The 17926-nt window shown below is 56.6% G+C and overlaps 1 protein-coding gene across 20 annotated transcripts in view; it reads left to right on the top strand.

The window, feature by feature from the left end:
* Nucleotides 1-17647, top strand: part of MAPT (microtubule associated protein tau) — a 44431-nt gene extending 26784 nt beyond the window's left edge. For 5 of the 20 annotated variants that reach the window (XM_066336889.1, XM_066336887.1, XM_066336884.1 and 2 more), the window contains 9 exons: nt 1915-1961; nt 3973-4081; nt 4586-4636; nt 5059-5324; nt 8211-8303; nt 8451-8543; nt 11672-11753; nt 11882-11994; nt 13992-17647. In XM_066336889.1, coding sequence (XP_066192986.1) covers nt 1915-1961; nt 3973-4081; nt 4586-4636; nt 5059-5324; nt 8211-8303; nt 8451-8543; nt 11672-11753; nt 11882-11994; nt 13992-14207 — 1070 coding nt within the window. In that variant the 3' untranslated portion in view covers nt 14208-17647. Of the gene's footprint in view, nt 1-1914; nt 1962-2787; nt 2923-3972; nt 4082-4585; nt 4637-5058; nt 5325-8210; nt 8304-8450; nt 8544-11273; nt 11316-11671; nt 11756-11881; nt 11995-13531; nt 13665-13991 lie in introns of those variants that run through there. The other 15 variants (XM_066336885.1, XM_066336898.1, XM_066336896.1 and 12 more) reach the window with 9 other exon arrangements.
* Nucleotides 17648-17926: the final 279 nt, after the last annotated feature.

Here is a 17926-nt window from a genome sequence, read left to right as displayed (position 1 = left end):
ATCCTGCCCTGGATTGCCACAGCCTCACGCTGCGGTTCTGCATCCCTTGCATGGTGCTGGCGTGTCCCTAACTGTGCTTTTTTTTCACCTGTTTTTTGCTTTTGATTCCCTTGGATCTGTTGGGTGGGAGCCTCAAGTGCCCCTGGCAGCTCCCCAGAGAAGACGAGGACGCAGGACGTGGCTCTGGCAGGCTGGACTGGGCTCACCTGGCGTGTGCAGCTTGTTCCGGCAGGACACGTGCCATCTGGTTTGCATGTCTGAGCCAATAACTCTTGGAATTGGCTTTCCTAAAGAGGAGGGAGGAGGAAAAAGGCTGGGATGGCAGGTCTAACCGCAGAAAAGCCCCCACACTGATCCTGCTTCTTGTACTTTCCCCTTAAATATCTGCTGTGGCTGCTGCTGGAGGCGTTGTCTGCAGCCAGCAGGACCTTTTCCCACTGCCAGGCATGTCCATTGCTCTTCCAAAGCATCCAGCTCTGTTTGGGGTGTCCCTGGACACACAGCACTGCCTTTGGGGCTTCAGCAGGAGCTGCCCACCTGTCTGGGGGCATCTGAACAGCGTGTGGGCTGGGCTGGGAGGGCAGCCTTGGGTAGAGTTTTGAGTCCACCACTAAATGCACGAGCATCCCTTAGACCTTTCCTTTCTCTTTTCCACCTCTCTCGGGCTGAGGAATGTGGCAGGGGCCCAGCTCAGTGGCCCAGGGCAGGTGTGCTGTGAGCTGTGCTAAGGGCAGGTGCTAGTGTCTCACCGTGTTGTAGCTCAGCTCTGCCTCTCCAGGGCACGTCCTGGGGGAAGCTCTGCCTTTTCCCCCAGACCCACATTCCCCAGGCTGGCTTGGCTGCTCCCGTTAGCCTGGGAACGCTGCTGGGATGGCGGCTCTTTGCTGCGTGGGGCTCACAAAGAAATTGTTGATGGAGCTTTTTCCGCTGGAGCTAAAGCTCATAACATATTTCTCCTTGTTCCCTCTGGGATCGGCAGCGGGGAGCTTTGCTCGTGTGCTGCAGGGCACTGGCATGGCTTTACTGGAGCCTGGAACCACCCTGGGGTGGGGATGCACTGCCCAGAGCCAGCCGGCTTCTAAATCAGTAGGAGAAGTTTAATTATTTAATGGTCTTTCCCTTCAAAGGCAGAGACACTCGGTGGCTGTTGGCTCCAGCCTTGCTCCAATGTGCGATTTAAGTGAATTTGGGAGGGGTGGTGCATCCAGCAGCTCTGGGGTGGGTCAACAGCATTGTCCATGTCATCAGGAAAGGGCTGATCCCCCAGGACAAGTTTCCCAACGCTGGGGAGAATTATCAGCAGCTTCTCCTCCCAATTAGCTGAAGATGGGGGGGAAAAGGCTTTGTTCTGAGTGCCCTGTAGTACAAACTTTATCTCCTCCTTGTTTCTTATCTCCTAATTAGACTGACCCGGGTGGAAGGGGCACTGTGCTGGGAGGCAGAGAGCAGCCTGTCAGGAGAGAAGGGAATTAACCCCAGCCAGGGATAAAAGTGCTCTGCAATGGCAATTTAACAGCCCCTTGAATGAGATCCCAGTGCTGCTGGACGGGGGCTCCCCTCAGTTCGAGTCCCTGTTTATAAGATCCTTAGAATCATATAAAGTGGGTGTTTCACAGATTCGTGTGTAGGGTCGAAGGGAACTTTCTGTCCTGAGCTGGGTGGATCCTGGGTGGAAATCTGGGCGAAATGCTCTCCCAAACCTGGCTGGTGTGTCTGGCCTCCAGTGCTGACTAACACAGACGACTGTGGGGTGGTGGAAGGATTTCTGCAGGAGATGGTGACTCGGTCACGTTTCTGAGAGCAGCCTTGGGTTTTGGGGAGAGCAGGGACAGGGAACACCCCCCAGCAGTGTGTCGTCACCTCTGGATTTATGACCAGTCCCGAGAGGTGTAACTGTGTGTTTCCATCTGCCAGGTCGTGTTGACAAGGAAGGGACCGAAGCTGATGAAAAGAAACCCAAGGTAAGCTAAAAACCAAACCAGGGGTGACACCTGCCCATGCTCCTGGCTCCTCTCCTGCCCTGCTGTAGGAAACCTTCCCATTATGTTCCATTTTTCCATTTGTTTTCAAGAGCGTTTTTATTTTTTCTTCCCTCCCCTGGGTTTGGATGGTGCAATCCATGGGTTCTTTGAGGATGAGGAAATGGTCCAAATCTAAACCAAGCACGGGGCTCCTGGGGTTGGGTGGGAGGTTGGAGAAACCCTTTTCTCAGTCCAGGACTGAAAAGCAGCAGCTGACCTTGGGGCAGACTCAAAACTGCGCTGAGGACGAGCATAACTGTGAAAAGAGCAAACCATGTAATTAAAACGTTAGATCAAATAATCCAGGCCTTGCAGATCATAGAATATCCTGAGTTGGAAGGGATCCACAAGAATCATCAAATCCAGCTCCTGGCTTGCACAGGACAACACCCAAAAAAGATGCTGTGTTGTGTTCTGGGTGAGGAACAGAGTTTAATAATGGGTGAGTTCTAGAGGTTAAACGATATCTGTCACCCTGGTAATTTGGAGGAGATTTAGCTCAGCTGGCCATTACCCTGGTTAGTGCCTGAGTGGGATAATGGACAAGCTGAAGGGAAATTCGATGGGTAAAGAGTTAAAGATGAGGAATAGAATTATTTTCTAACACTGAAATTGGTGATTTCGGTACGCGCAGCCCTAGCAGTCCCCCACCCAGCTCTGTATTGCACCTTCTAATCCTATTTAACCTCGCTGATCTCATTTTATCTCCCTCCCATGCTGATTTTCTTTTGTTTTGTTCCCATTTTATTTCATTTCCACGCCCAAGAAATGCTCACCTTGCCCTGCCAACCCCCCTGGCTCCATGTCCCCCCTCCGGCACGCAGCTCCTCCAAAGCCACCCTCCAGCCCTGCCTCCAGAGCCTCTCCTGCCAGCACAGGAACGCAGGGGACAAGGGCCAAGGTAAGGGCTGGCTGTGACATGGCCGGGGCAGTGCCTGGAGGCATTCCTGCCATTCCTGTCCTGGCCCTGGGGAGGGTGGGATGTGCCCCCTGCCCCTTGGCTGTGGGTTTGGTGTTGGGAGGAGGCAGCACAGAGCACAGAGGGCTCCTTCTGACCCCGGGCTGTGTCCAGGTCCCTTCGTGCCCACCTTTGCTGTGCAGCTCTGGCTGTGTGTCACACAGAGGAGTTTGGGCTCAGCCACAGCTGCAGGTGCTGCAGGGAATGCAACACACGCCCAGCTGCTGCTGCAGGGTGGACAGAACCTTGGGGCTTCTCCCCTTTGTGACGTTGAGTCCCATGAACACAGCCCTGGGAGTGCAGGTCACACAGGACCATGGTATCCTGGGATGGCTTGGGGTGGAAATGCCTTAAATCCCATCCAGTGCCAAGGGCAGGGACACCTCCCACTGTCCCAGGTGCTCCCAGCCCTGTCCAGCCTGGCCTGGGACACTGCCAGGGCTCCAGGGACAGCCACAGCTTCCCTGGGCACCCTGAGCCACTCACAGATGCTGGGGTTAATTTGTCTTCTGTACAAAATTTCAGCAGAACAGGGGAAACCAAAGGATGAAAAGTAGAGAGCAGAGGTGTGGCTGAAGCCAAGGCTCACCTGGGACAGGCCCAGGAGGGGCTGTGCCCTGGCTGTGGGGCTCCAGGTGTGGACAGGCACAGGGCAGGTGTGGGAATGCTGGGGAGAGCTGGGAGGGTCTCATGTGCTCTGATCCCGGGGGTGACAGCCTGTCCCTGGGGGTGGCAGTTTCTCCCTGGGGGTGTCTCCCTGAGGGTCACAGTCTCTCCCTGAGGGGTGACAGCCTGTCCCTGAGGGGTGACAGCCTGTCCCTGAGGGGTGACAGCCTGTCCCTGAGGGGTGACAGCCTGTCCCTGAGGGGTGGCAGTCTCTCCCTGAGGGGGTCTCCCTGGGGGTCACAGCCTGTCCCTGGGGGTCACAGCCTGTCCCTGCCGTGTCCCTGCCGTGTCCCTGATGTGTCCCTGCCGTGTCCCCTGTGTCCCCAGGGCCCGGGTGGCTCCAAGGCGCGCGCGGGGCAGGCGCAGAGGAACTCCACCAACGCCACTCGCATCCCGGCCAAGACCCCCACGGCCCCCAAGACCCCTCCCAGCTCCGGTAGGTGACGGGGGAGCCCCGTGCTGGTGTCTGGGTGGTGCTGCTGGGCGTCCCGGGGCTCAGCCCTCTCCTGGGAGCTGTGGTGCAGAGCCAGGGCTGATCCCTCGGGATGGAGCCTTTCCAGGGGCTGCTCCGTGCCCTCTGGCCATACAGTCTCCAGGGTGCAGGACAGGCCAGGTGCTTTATCCTCTGGGATTTCCTCAGATTTGGAAGATTTAGGCAGCTCCATTTTTTTTAATCCATCTACTCGTTTTCTCTCTGATGATATTTCACAAAGACCAGGGGCAAGAGGATCAATTCTTCGATTACAGGAATGGAGATTAGCCCATTATGCTCAGAGAAGAAAACCCCAGAAAGCATCAGGCATTGTGAATTTCCATTAAAATGGTGCATTTCACTGGATATATACATATATTTCATACTTAACCAGAGCTGCATAAAACCTTAAATCAATTAATTTTCCAGCTTTATTATGTTTAAGCATCTTTCTCATTCACTAAACAGGCAGAAAGGAGCAGAAAAAACCACCTCCTGCAGCAGCAAAGACTGAGAAAGGTGATGTTTAAGGGTCTTCTTTTTTTTCTTTCATTTCCTTTTCAAACTGGGGCCAGTGCTAAGCTGCTCAGCGATCAGTCTTAGTCAAAAACAGAAAATAATTTTGTGAAAGCGCTTCCAAATTTCTAATAGAGGAGTGGTTCCGAGCGTCTTTTGTCTGTAATCTGTCACACCACGCTCGGGTGGGGAGCCTTACTGATGATCCAGGCAGCGGAGACCATCTTCCTTCTGGGAAATTAGGAAATATTGCCTCCGAATCACGCTTTTTTCCTTCAAAACGGAGTAGAAGGGAGTGCAGGCGCCGCCCTCCCCGCGCCCTGGGCTGTTGGGTGGGCTCTGGGGCGAGGCAGAGCAGCCCCCAGGGGCAGCAGGAGCAGGAGCAGGGCGGCGCTGACCCGGGCTGTGCTCTGTGCAAACCGCAGGTGAGCAGCCCAAGTCCGGAGACAGAAGCGGTTACAGCAGTCCCGGCTCCCCCGGGACTCCAGGCAGCCGTTCCCGCACCCCCTCTCTGCCCACCCCACCAGCCAGGGAGCCCAAGAAGGTGGCAGTGGTTCGTACCCCCCCGAAATCTCCCGCCTCTGCCAAGACCCGCGTGCCGCCGGCCGCCGCGCCCATGCCCGACCTGAAAAACGTCAAGTCCAAAATCGGCTCCACCGATAACCTGAAGCACCAGCCCGGAGGTGGCAAGGTAAACACAGCCTCTGTCCCCCCTCCCAGGGGTCTGTCAGTGGGGACAGCGGGGCTGGAGCTCCGGCCGGGCTGGGAGAAGCTCCCTGCAGCAGCAGCAGCCTGGCGGGGGAATGGGCAGGGCTCAGGTTTGGCTCAGGTTTGGCTGGAAGGTTTAGGTGGAAGGTTTAGGTGGAAGGTTCAGCTGGATGGTTTGGCTCTGGTTTGGCTCTGGTTTGGCTGGAGGGTTTAGCAGGAAGGTTTGGCTCTGGTTTGGCTGGAGGGTTTGGTTGGAAGGTTTGGCTCTGGTTTGGCTGGAGGGTTTGGCTGGAGGGTTTAGCTGGAGGGTTTGGCTCTGGTTTGGCTGGAAGGTCTGGCTGGAAGGTTTGGGGTTGGATGCAGCTCCTTGCCTGGCTCAGGGCAGCTCAGCTGTCCCGTGGAGAGCTCGTGGTGTGGGTCTCAGGGAGTGACGTGTCCAGGTGGGGACAGCAGGATGGGAGCTGTGTGAGCAGTGGCAGGACCAGGAATGCCACACTGTGCCTGGAGCTGTCCTTCCAGCACTGCAGGACAGGACACGAAGGTCTCTCTCCTCCTCAGGGTCTCAGGACCCCACATTTTGCCAGACAGTGGGATTTTGGATCCAGCTCTGTTGGCAGGGGTTGGGGTTGTGCTGTGCCATCAGGTGCTGTCTGGCCACACAGTGCAGGGTGGCACGGCCAGAACTGGTGGCACTTCTGTCCTTTCAATTTGCACTCCCAGAAAAGTTGTTTCACGAGCAGCAAAGTGACCTCTGGGCTCCAGGGGCTTGGGAATGAGGGTCTTGGGTTAAATTCTGCAAGCTGGGCAGGGGACACTGCCTGTCCTGGGGGTGGCACTGCCTGGCTCAGACCTTGCAGAGCCATAGCAAACGTTCCCTGAGTGCTGTGCATGACATTCTGTGTAAGCAGGTACCTGAATGTTCCCCTTTGGCATGGGGGGAGGCTTTGAGCTGGCTCCTCTGCATCCTGTGAAGTGGCAGCCTGCTTTTCTGTGCCCTTTCCAGGCGTTTTCCAACGTGGCTGGCAATTTCCTGGCGTTGTGCCACAATTCAGGGGGGCTCTGGAGCCTGGGCAGGGCTCTTGGTCATGAGACAGCAGCACATGAGCACAGTGTCCTTTTTGGGGGGGCTCAGCCCTCCTGCCCACTTAGCACAAGACTCAGGTTTTTCTTCCCACCCCCACAAACCCTGTTCTCCAGGGATTTTAGAAGGAATCCTTGTTTACTAGAAAATAGTTAAATTATTTGCTTGTTCTTTTTTAATCCAGCTTTTACAAGTTGGGTTGGTTTTGTTGTTTTTTTTTTCTCTCTGCTTCTCTGTTGTTGTTGCTGAAAGAGTGAGAACAGCAGAATTTGGGACAATCCCTTGCTCTTTGCAGGGGAGAGTGGCTGGATGCTCTGCTGGGGACTCTGTAGGGCAGGAGGCTGCTCCCAGCAGAATGCTGCAGCTGGAGCAGAAGGGGCTGATCCCAGACGTTGGATTTGAGGCTGGTTTGGAGCCTGCTCTCGGTGCAGATTCCAGAGCCCAGCCCGGGCAGGCAGAGGGACAGGGGCACACACGCCAGGAGCAGCCAGGCCACGTCTGTGCCAGTGCTGCTGCACGCTCTGACACTCGTGTTGTGGCTGCATCACCCAGGGGGGCTCTGGCAAAGCCTGGCCTGGCACAGCTGGGCCCTGATCTGTGGGATTAGTTGATGTGAACCTGGAACATGCTGCTGGAGGCACACGCCAGCCTGCTCATGCTGGGGAGGCAGGGCAGGGAGCTCTCCTGGCAGCAGGGGCTGGGATTGCAATGGGGATGGGGACAAGGTGCCTGCCCAGCTCCGGGGCTGCTGCCACCAGGAGTGTGTGTGCCCAGGGCTGTGACACTGCTGGGGCTCTCCTGCAGCCTCTCACAGCCTCACACCCGTGGGGTGGTACCTGCATTGACACCTGGGGGGTTGCAAAACCACCCCGGGGTGTGTGGGGAAGGAGCAGGGGTTGTCTTCACCCTGGGGTTATCTGGAGGAGCTGCTTCGATGCCTGAGGTGGCTCCAGCACAGCTCCTTCCACCACCAGTGGGGAAAACAAGCCCTGAGTGGGACCAGCTTCACAAGCACAGAGATCAGCACGTGGAGGGAAGGCTTTGGGGCTGGGGGCATGGTTTGCTGTGCTTCCCTTGTGGCCACAGCCCTTCCCAGGCTGATCCCACCCACCAGACTCGTTAGGAGTGTGCCACAGAGCTGGGACAGGGCTGGAGCCTGGGGCTGCATCCCTGGGATAGGGCTGCATCCCTGGGCTGGGGCTGCATCCCTGGCAGTGCTGGCTTTCTCTTGGTAGCTGTGGAGGGAGTGTGAGCCCAGTGCAGGGCAGGGCTCAGTGTCCTCCCCTCTCCTGGTTCTGGACACGCAGCCCCTGCTCCAGCCTGGCCAGTGGCACCTGTGTGCCCAAGGGCAGGTGTGCCTGGCCCAGGAGCTGGAGCTGGGCAGGTGTTTTTCTCCCAGCTCCACCTCTCCTCCTCCCACTGGCTCTGCAGAAGCTGAGCCCCTGAGCCCTGGTGGAGCCTCTGAGGCCTCCTTCCAGTGGGTTTGCTGCCCAGCAAGTCCCAGTTTTGTTCAGTGGAAGGATCCAGCCTGAGCTGGGCTTTTGGCTGCTGTTTGTGGCCCGAGACCCAGGGCTGCATCACTGCCCAGACCTGTCCAGCCTCGAGCTATGACCTGCCCACCTCCATCTTCCCTTCCCAGCCCAGGAACAGACAAATCTCTGCAGCAGGCCAGAGGTTTTCCTTTTCGCTCCTGGCACTGGAAGGCAGGTTCCTGGTTTTAGGGATGTAACACATGGTCAAGCAGCAGATGGTCATGTTGTTTCTCACGCTCTTTTCTGGCTACCAAAGGTGCAGATAATTAATAAGAAGCTGGACTTTAGCAGCGTTCAATCCAAGTGTGGCTCAAAGGATAATATCAAACACATCCCGGGCGGAGGCAGTGTGAGTACCTTCACACTTTCAATGCTCTATAATAGTTCTGATTATAAGTGGCATGTTGTGTACACTAAACTGCCAATGCTATCTGCAGAGACCCTGCCATCAGATAGCTATTGGTGACGTGCAATGACTCTTTTCTGGCTACCAAAGGTGCAGATAATTAATAAGAAGCTGGACTTTAGCAGCGTTCAATCCAGGTGTGGCTCAAAGGATAATATCAAACACATCCCGGGCGGAGGCAGTGTGAGTACCTTCACACTTTGAATGCACTGTAATAATCCTGATTTTAGTGGCATGTTGTTACACTAATCACCAATGCTATCTGCAGCCACCCTGCTGTCACATAGCCATTGGGGACGTGCTGTCATTTAACCTCCTTAACCCAAAAATGACCCCTAACGAGTCCTGGACATGCCTGACATGGACAGAACTAACTGCCCCGTGTCCAAACCACGTCTGTAACAAAACGCCCCAGTAACTCCAGGGTTTTGCGCTGCCTTGTCTGTGGGATGGGGCCTCTGGCACACGGTGGTGCAGGAGATGGGTGGATTTATCAGCAGACCCAGTGCTCACTGCTCAATGTGCTGCTAAATTGGACATGATCCTGCCCAACCTGTGAACGTGCCCATTCCCATCAGGCAAGTATGATCCATGCAAATATTAAGTTTCTCCTCGCTAATGGATGTGTCCGGCAGCACCCATGGAGGCTGAGCCTGAGGAATTGTTGGGTTAATTGATTTGAACGCTGGCATTTCCAGCTGTTCTCACAGAAATACCAGACTCAGCTTTCAGTTACTGTGCCAGAAACCTGGAGAAACTCCACAGAGGTTGGTGGATTTACAGCTGGAGGCAGTTTGGGTCCAGGAAAGATGCTGGACTGAGGAAGGCACATCCCTGAGACCCCAGACAGTGTGACTGGGGTTTGTGGGTCCTGGTCCGAGATGTTCCCCATGGATTTTCGGGCTGTTTTTGATCCCTGTGGACGCCCTCCCTGAGGAACTGAGCCCTGCAGAAGGCTTGGCAGGTGAACACAGGGACACAGCCGGGTTTGCAACCTCTGGCTAAAATTTGGGGTGACCCTGCAGTTCGTTCACAGGCCAGAGGAGCTGCTGTGCAGAGCTCAGAGCCCTGTGGGGCAGTTCCATGGGCGTTCCTCCTCCTTACTGTGGGGTCCTGGGCTGCCCAGGGTGTGGGGGACCAGGAGCCCTGTGTGCTGTGGCTGGTGAGGAGCTCACCCTTCCTGCACAGAGCTCCCACCGTGGGCATCTGCACCGGGATAACAATGACCTGGGTTTTCATCTGGGGGTCCTGATCCCTCCCAGGCCCTGCCAGAGCTGGAAACCCCACGGGCTGTGCCTGGCTGCAGCAGCTCTGGGAGCAGAGCCTGGCAGGGCAGAGTGTGGCTGCACAGGGCACCCAGGGCCCCCAGTGCCTTTGGGACTTGGCCCCCCGTGCCAGCAGCAGCCCCTGCCCAGCCACCGCTGCTCCCAGAGGGAGCTGCCACTCCCTGGCCTTGGCTCCTGGGTTTTTAGCCCGGGGATGCTCTGACCAGGGGATGCCTTAGGCAGGAGTTGGCCTCAGCAGTGGGTGATGAGGGTGGGATCCCCAGGTCTCTGGCACTGGTTTCCCAGGCAAACAACTCTGTTCCCCTTTTCCTTTCTTGCTAAAATGGAGAGGATCCTTCTCTGCTCCCCAGCAGGATGGGAAGGGGTGACAGAGTCCTGTCTGTCAAAAAAGGGACTGGGAATGAGGCAGGAAATTCCAGTTGCCGACTGCTTGTTCTGGCAACGGGACACTTTCAGTCCCAGGTCTCAGTGGTGCCTGAATCGCTGTGAGACCCTTCAGCTGGGATTAGAAAGGCATCAGCTGCCCTTTTTGGGTCTGTTTCCTGCTTTCCAACCAAATCCAGCTCCTCTCCTGCCCCAGTGGCTCACACGTGTGGCCCTTCCCAACGCTGTCCCCACGTCTGTGTCCACGGTGTGCTCCCAGACCCCGAGGGGCTGCTTTTCTCCCTCTCTGTCTCCTGTCAAATGTGCCTTTGGTCTGTGTCAGCATCAGAGATGAGGCAGGTCAGCGGGGCTCTTGCCTGGGGCTGAGCCTCTGCTCCTCCTTTTCCTTTTCCTGGCTCCGTGCTGGGGTCAGGGCTGTGACAATCACTGAGGGTGTTGGGGCCAATGTCAGAACTGAGGGATGCTCTTCCCCTGGGCTTTTGGGTCAGCCCTGGGTGCTCAGCTGGGGAGCAGAGGCTGCAGTGGGTCCTTGGTGCTGGTCTGGGGCTGCTGGGAGGGCTCAGCTCCTCTGAACCCATCCCTCTGGGCTTGGGGAGAGCCTCGCCCCACTGCGGTGTTTGGGGGCACACGGAGAGCAGCAGCTGCTGCCCGGGACATCCAGGCTGTCCCCAGAGCCAAGCCCGAGGTGTGGATGCTGTCACTTGTCCTGCACAGCCCCACAAACTGCAGCAGCAGCTGCCTCACACCCCGTGAGCCCCACAGCGGGCTCCAGGGTGACTTGTGGGGTTCTGGGGATGTTTTCTGCCCCTCTGTCTCCTGCCGTAGCTGCCGTGTGTGTGCCTGGCCCAGGGCCCTCCCTGGTGTGTGGCTGCTCCCGTGGCACTGCAGACCCCCTTGGTGTCCCCCTGTGTGTGTGTCCCGTGTCCCCAGTGTCGGTGCCACCCGCCCCGTGTGCTCTGGGGACGGGGAGATCCGTGGAATTGCTGGAGCTCACCTTCAGAGACATCATGGGCAAAGCACATCAAAACAGAGCTTATCACAAAATGTGGTTCAATATTTTATAATTGCCATTTTAATTTCTATGATGTGAACTCCAGATATTTAAGACTTTGCTTTGTTTTTTGGTTTGGTTTTTTTGGTTTTTTTTTTAAACCCTTATTTCCGTTACAGCATTTTTCAGAAATGCATATTTTGGTCACTCTTTTAAAAGTTCTGTGCACATTGATCATTTCTGTTCTTTCAGTTTTTGTGGACATAAGCTTTATGTTTTACACCAGAAAAGGTATTTATTTTTTACGTTTTCTCTCTGGTATATCTCCTCCTTTTGGATGATGTGTATGCAAATCTTAATTAATTACCACTCCACTTTCTCTCTCACTCGAGCACTTTAAAATTGCCTCTACTCCCCCCTCTGTGGAGAGGTGATCTCGTGCATGCTGACAATGTTAAGAGGCTACTGCACACGGGCATTAATGATCTCCCATTTCTGATGACAGTTTCTCTGGTGTCATTAATCCTCCCGGGGTTGGAGCTGTCCTTTCCCTCCAATCCAGCTCAGGTGCCGCTGTGTGTTGTGCTCCCCCTCCCCACCTGCCCCTGCTGGCCTCCGGCTCATCCCCGATTCCTCTCTCCCACGGACAGGTGCAAATCGTTTACAAGCCAGTGGACCTGAGCCACGTGACATCCAAATGTGGTTCCCTGGGCAACATCCACCACAAACCAGGTACCTTGGGGCTGAGCTGCCCCCGAGCTCCGGGGCTGGGAGAGGGGAGAGGGGTCTGCCTGCAGCACCCCAGTGAGCCCTGCAGTGCTCTTCCCACCTCCTGACCCACCTTCGCTCTTCTCTTCCAGGTGGTGGCCAGGTGGAGGTGAAATCTGAGAAACTGGACTTCAAAGATAAAGTGCAGTCGAAAATCGGCTCCCTAGATAACATCAGCCACGTCCCTGGAGGAGGCAATAAAAAGGTAGAGGGGCCCTGGGATGTGCTGGGGGTGTGAGGGGTCTGGCCGTGCTGAGCAGAGCTGTGCCACTGCTGCCAGGATCTCTGTGTCCCTCCTGTGGCCACTGAGTGAGTGCCAGCCTGTGACAGCCTCTCCTGTGGTCTCCTGCTCTCTCTGCTGCCTCTGAAGTTTTGTTTGTGTCTCAAACCCTTCCCACGACAAAGTGTCACCATCGGCATGTGCTGTGCTGCTGCTGTGACACAGGGAGCTGCAGAGGTGTTGGATCCCCAGTGGAAGTGGAGCATTAGAGGCTCAGCTTTATTTAGAACAGTGACTTTGCAGCAAAGTGGCCCTTCAGAGGGTGATTTCTCCTCTGTGAAGGGAGGGGAGCGTTTAGGGGGATTGAAGCTGAGAGACAAAAGGCACCCAGGTCAGGGAAGTGCTGAACTTGGGCTGAGCTGTTCCCACCAAGGCTTTGATAGTGACTTCAGTGAGGCTCAGCCAAATAAAAGAGCCCCAAGGGCTTCAAGGCCACCAGGTGCCCAGCAGGCAGCGGGGTGAGGACATCAGGTGAGCACAGAGCTGAGGCTCCAGCCTGGCGACACGCAGGGTTCAGCTTCCCCAGGGAAAAGTGGTTTTATCTGGCTTGCCTTTGCAGCACTTTTGTCTCAGCGGGAGGGGAAGGTTCTGTTTCAGCTCCTGTATTTTGGCACTTTGTTCTTGGCCACGTGTTCTCTGTGCAGCTCCAGCTCTCACCTCCAGCTGGCCTCTGACTGTGGGACCGCTTGACTTCCTTACCCTTCTCTCTGGCGTGCATCAGCCTCCCCTGTGCCTCACTGAGCCCTCTGCCATCGCTTCTGTGGTCCCAGTGATGGCCCTGGCACATTCACTGCGCCATAGTTGGAAGAACTTGCCCTTTGCAGGAGTTTCTCTGCAAGTTTCTCTGTGACCCAGCCGTGGCATCACCACCTCAGCCTTCAGCCTGGTGGCTGCCCCTCCCCTGCCCAAACCCGGCCTGGATGGGGTTGTGGCTGTAGCTGAGTCCAGGAGCAGCTCTGCTGCCCCTCTGCTGTGTCCCCAAGGCCCCTCCTTGCCCTGTGACACACAGACCCACACTCGGACTCACAGTCCAGAGCTCTTCAGGCTGAGCTCTGGCTCCCAGGTCTGCCGTGGGGAGCTGGGTGCTCCGTGCTGTGCCCGAGGCCCTGCGCCCTCCCTTGTTCTTCCTGGGGACTTTTGCCCCTGGCTCCAAAGGCAGCCACTCTTCTTTCTATGAGTCAGTGAATGGCCCTGTTTTTCAGATCTTTTTCTCCCCAGTTTTCTATTTCTTTTCTATATTTTTGAATGTCCCTATTTTTCAGATCTTTTTCTCCCCAGTTTTCTATTTCTTTTCTATATTTTTGAATGTCCCTATTTTTCAGATCTTTTTCTCCCCAGTTTTCTATTTCTTTTCTATATTTTTTGTCTTTTTCCTTCTGGCTGACATTCTTTGGATCATGGTTTTTTGTTGCTGATGCATTTTTTGCCCCCCACTGCCCTGGGTGGGTTTCTTCACCTGTAGAGAGAGAAAGGCAAGGAAGACAAGAGCTGGACCCCGAGCCCAGACCCCGCTGGGCTCCAGGCCCTGGTGCTGGAGCCACTCAGCCCCACGGAGAGGCAGCCCCCAGCCTTGCACTCGGCTGGGGAGGGCACCTGTAAGTAGCAAACCAGACCCAGTTCAGCGGGAGAGGGGTTTGGCTCCTGGGAGCAGCTCCGGGGCCGAGGGGAAGCTCCATGTGTCACATCCCCCCTAATCCCTGCCAGGGGAGTGGGAGCAGCCCAGGCTCTGCGTTCCGGGACCTCGGCTGGGGAGGATCTGGCAGCATCCAGACGCTCAGGTCCTGCTGTCCCCTCAGGTGCCCGGGACGTGCCCGAGGACCGGGGACACTTGTTCACTGCTCCCAGCTCTCAGCGGCCGTGCCCGAGCGGACACCTGCCCCCGTGCCCCGGCCGTGCCCCCCTGACCCTCCTCTCCCTCACAGATTGAGACTCACAAGCTGACCTTCCGCGAGAACGCCAAAGCCAAGACCGACCACGGCGCCGAGATCGTCTACAAGTCGCCGACCATCTCCGGAGACGCCTCCCCACGCCGCCTTAGCAACGTCTCCTCCACCGGCAGCATCAACCTGGTGGACTCCCCCCAGCTGGCCACGCTAGCCGACGAGGTGTCCGCCTCGCTGGCCAAGCAGGGCTTGTGATCGCGGCACGGCGGCCACCGGAGAGAAGACAAGGAAAGGAAAACAAAAAAAGAAAAGAAACAAAAATAATAATCTGGCCTTCTTCCTCTGTTCCTTTTACAGCTGCTTCCCCGTCCCTAACTGGTTAATGATTTAACCTGCTTTTACTGTTCATTCAGCTCTAGCTCCAGGACTTCAAAATCAGTGACACTATGAGGTACAAAACCTCCTCTCCCCCTGCTCCTCGGAGCGCACAGCCCGTCCCCTGTGTCCCCTGCTCCTGCCCGTCCCTCGCTGTCCCAGCCCCGCCCGGGGCCACCCGGCAAGGCGGGGAGGGGGCCCGAGGGGCGGCCGCAGCCCAGCGCTGACCCGAGCACCCCACAGCAGCACGGGGCAGCGGGTGGCCCTCCCGGGAAGGGGCTGTCACCTCGCCCAGCTCGTGCCCCGCCGCTGGCCCGCGGGCTGGACGCGTCCTGGGCGCGCAGGCGGGGCTGCGGCGAGGCGCCCTCCGTCCCCGCCTTAAATTTACCTGCCGATTTGGAAAAGAAACCTTTTGTTTTTATTTCCGAAAGCCGAGATGTGTATGAAGATCACGGCCAGGTACCCCCTAACCCGCTCTCAGCTCCGGCAGCTGGAGTTCAGGCGACGCCGGGTGCCCGTTCCGAGGGGCCCCGGGCGGCCGTTCCCCTCTCCGTGGCTGTGCTGGAACCGCTGAGTGGATGAGTAGAGGCTTTTCCCCATTCCTTTGGCAGCCCCTCGTGTCGTAGAGTAGATTTGTCTGTATATGCTTGGACCGTGCCAGGGTGATTGTTTTCATAAACGAGCATGTGTTTAAAAAAAAATAAATGCTGTAAGTAGTTTTGAGCTGCCCCGCGCCGGCTCCGCCGCAGCCCAGCCCGGGGGGCTCCGCATGTCTGCCGGGGGCCGGGGCTGCCCCGGGAGCTCGGATGAGGGGCACTCACAGCTCCAGGGCTGGGATGGCTCCTGGATTTGGGTGCAGCTTGTGACATTTTTCGGGTTGTTCTTTTTCTTTCCCTGCAAGGTCAGCTCAGCGATGGCGGAGGTGGCAGCTCCATGGCTCTGCTGTGCCGGTGGCAGCGGTGAGACCCCGGGAGGACGCGGGGGAGGCACAGCAGCTCCCCCAGCCCGGCTGCTCCCTGGCACTGAACCCCCTTTCCGGGCGCTCCCCGGGTGTGAGTTGGCAGCGCCTCACTCCTCACACAGCACTGAGCACCCCGGCACCGCTCGGGGACAGGAGCCAGCCGAGTTCTTTCTTTGGCTGCTTTTGTTCCTGCGGCTCCCTGGGGAGCACGAGGGGGTCCCGTGGCTGTCCCCGCCTGCCCCTTCCCTCTGCTACCAAAGAGGCCGAGGTGCCACCAGTGCAGCTCCGTGTGTGTCCCGCCCCGTGTCCCCCAGAGGGCCGAGCTCTGGGGCACAGCTGGAGGCGCGAGGGCAGAGGGGCCCTGCAGCCCGGGCTCTGCCGCAGGGAAAGCCGTGCTTTCCCAGCAAGGGCTGCAATCCTGCTCTGACGGGGCTGGCGGGGGGTCAGGGCCCCTGGTTGTCCTTGGGGTGGTGGCTGGGTGCCACCAAGGCTGTCAGAGCAGCAGTTCCTCCCGGGACAGGACGTGCTCCCATCCCGCGGGAGCTGAGAACCCGCTGTCACCCCCGTCCCTGCGTGGGACTGGGCTGCCGCAGGCCTGGCTGTGGATGGGGACTGTTTTGGGGGGCTCCAACCCTTCTCTCTGCAGCCCCAGGAGCTGCTTTATTGCTGGGGAGAGGCTGGTCCAGCAGCACCACCGTGTCCAGCTTGTCACTCGCTCCATTCCCTTGACTCCATGATTGTAGGCTCTGTGCTCCGTCCCCGACTCTGTAGCGCCGCAGGAGCCGCCGCGGTTTTTGTCCTTTGTAGAACGAGCAAGTTGGGAGAGCCCCCAAAGCATCACCTCCTTACCCCTATGGGCTGCAGGATGGGGTAGCTGAGTCCTCTGCCACCCCTGTCCCCTCTGTGCAGCCCCCGAGGGACACCAGCAGCAGGGCTGGGATGTCCTTTGTGTGCCCCCAGCTCCAGTGAGCAGCCCCTTCCTCCGAGTGTCCTCGGCCCTGGCTGTTGTCCCCACCGGGGCTGTGGGGTGCCAGGACAGCCCTTTCCAGCCACCGTGTCACCCGCTGTCCCCTCCAGCAGCCCAAGCCACGTCCCCTGCCCCAACCCTGCGTTCAGACCCAGGCCTGAGGGTCCCCGTGAGCAGCCAGACACCCTGACCCCGGCTTTTCCTTTACTCCACACACATCTTGGGTCTGAAAAGGGTTAAAACCGGCACTGATTTAAAAACAAAAAAATCCTATTTCTGCACTCCAAAAGATTCTGCGTGTTAGCCAAGGTCGGTGCCAGCCTGTGTGTGTTGGCAGCCCCGGGCCCGCCGGGGAGGGGAGGGAAGGTTTGATCTCAGTGTATCATTCTAGCTTAGCTTCTGTCTGTGGGTGTCCATAGTGTATCGTGTGTTTAACAACTGGTTTACACTGTTGCCGTAAAAGTGAATTTGGAAATAAAGTCATTACTACGATAACGGTAATTGGCAGCTCTTTTGCATGGGGGGAACGCAGGGTGGGGACCCACAGAATCACTGGGGAGCACCAAGGGGCAGGGACGGGTTTCAGTTTTTGCTTTTTACGCTCCCACACTTTTCCTTGGGGCACAGAGGGGTGGCCCGGCCTGGTGGAGCCAGGACACACACAACAATCCCCGGGATGAGAACCAGCAGCACCCAGTTAACCCCAGAAATGTAAAATAACCCCCAGCCCGGGGGTTCCTCCTCCTGCTGACAGTAACTGCTGGGAAAAACCATCACAAAAACCAGGAGAGGCACTGAAAGGCAGGAGGGAAGCCGCAGATCTGAGCGCACTGAGGGTCCCTTCTGTTCCAGCCCAGCGTTTCACACTCATCAAATGGAATATTACGTTTTAATTTTTTTTTAATCTTTTCTTCTTTTTTTTTTTTTATAAGCACATTTGTGCTTTGCCAACAGAATCAAGACATTAACAAAGATCAGCTTCTCGGAAGAAAAGCATTTCTATATAACAAGGACATTACACAGCTCAAAGCAGGAAAAGAAAATATTTACAAAATACAAGGTGGGTTTCTTTTTTTGTGTGGTTTTTATAATGCTAAAAGGGTTATTCAGAATTTTCAACCTTATAAATAGAAAAGCACTTCTGCAGAGGGATATGGTAGCGCCGTTGTTTGTTGGGTTGTTTTAAAGAAACGATGACGGATCCTTTAAACTAGAACAGAACCAAAACCACAAGATCATGTTGAAAATTGTGAAAACCCCGACCATGAAGCAGTTCAGCGACTATTTCTTTACGATTACAAAATGGAAAAAAAAAAAAAAAAAAAGTCCTTTGTATTTTTTTTTCCTTTTTTTTTTTTTTGGTTTTTTTTTGGTTTTTTTTTTTTTTTTTTTTGTGATGTGATTATACATAAGACAGGCACAATGCTAGCCAACAGGACAGGGCCCAGGAGCCACACCGTCAGGACCGGGAAGCGTCACGGGTGGGGACGGTGTGCGGGGTCACGGCAGGTGCGGACGGGGAGGAAAAAACTGGGGCTCAAACTCAAATACCTGTCAGGAGGAATGAAACGGGACCCACACCGGGGCTGGGGCGGCGCGGGAGTGGAGCGAAGCCGTGGTGGGACCGGGGGGAGCCCCCAGGAGCCGCCTTCCTTCCCTCTGTGCCCCCCC

This window comes from Sylvia atricapilla, chromosome 27, assembly GCF_009819655.1.
Source record: "Sylvia atricapilla isolate bSylAtr1 chromosome 27, bSylAtr1.pri, whole genome shotgun sequence".
Taxonomy (NCBI): domain Eukaryota; kingdom Metazoa; phylum Chordata; class Aves; order Passeriformes; family Sylviidae; genus Sylvia; species Sylvia atricapilla.
Note: the sequence above shows the minus strand (reverse complement) of the source record. Positions and strands in the feature narration are given on the sequence as shown.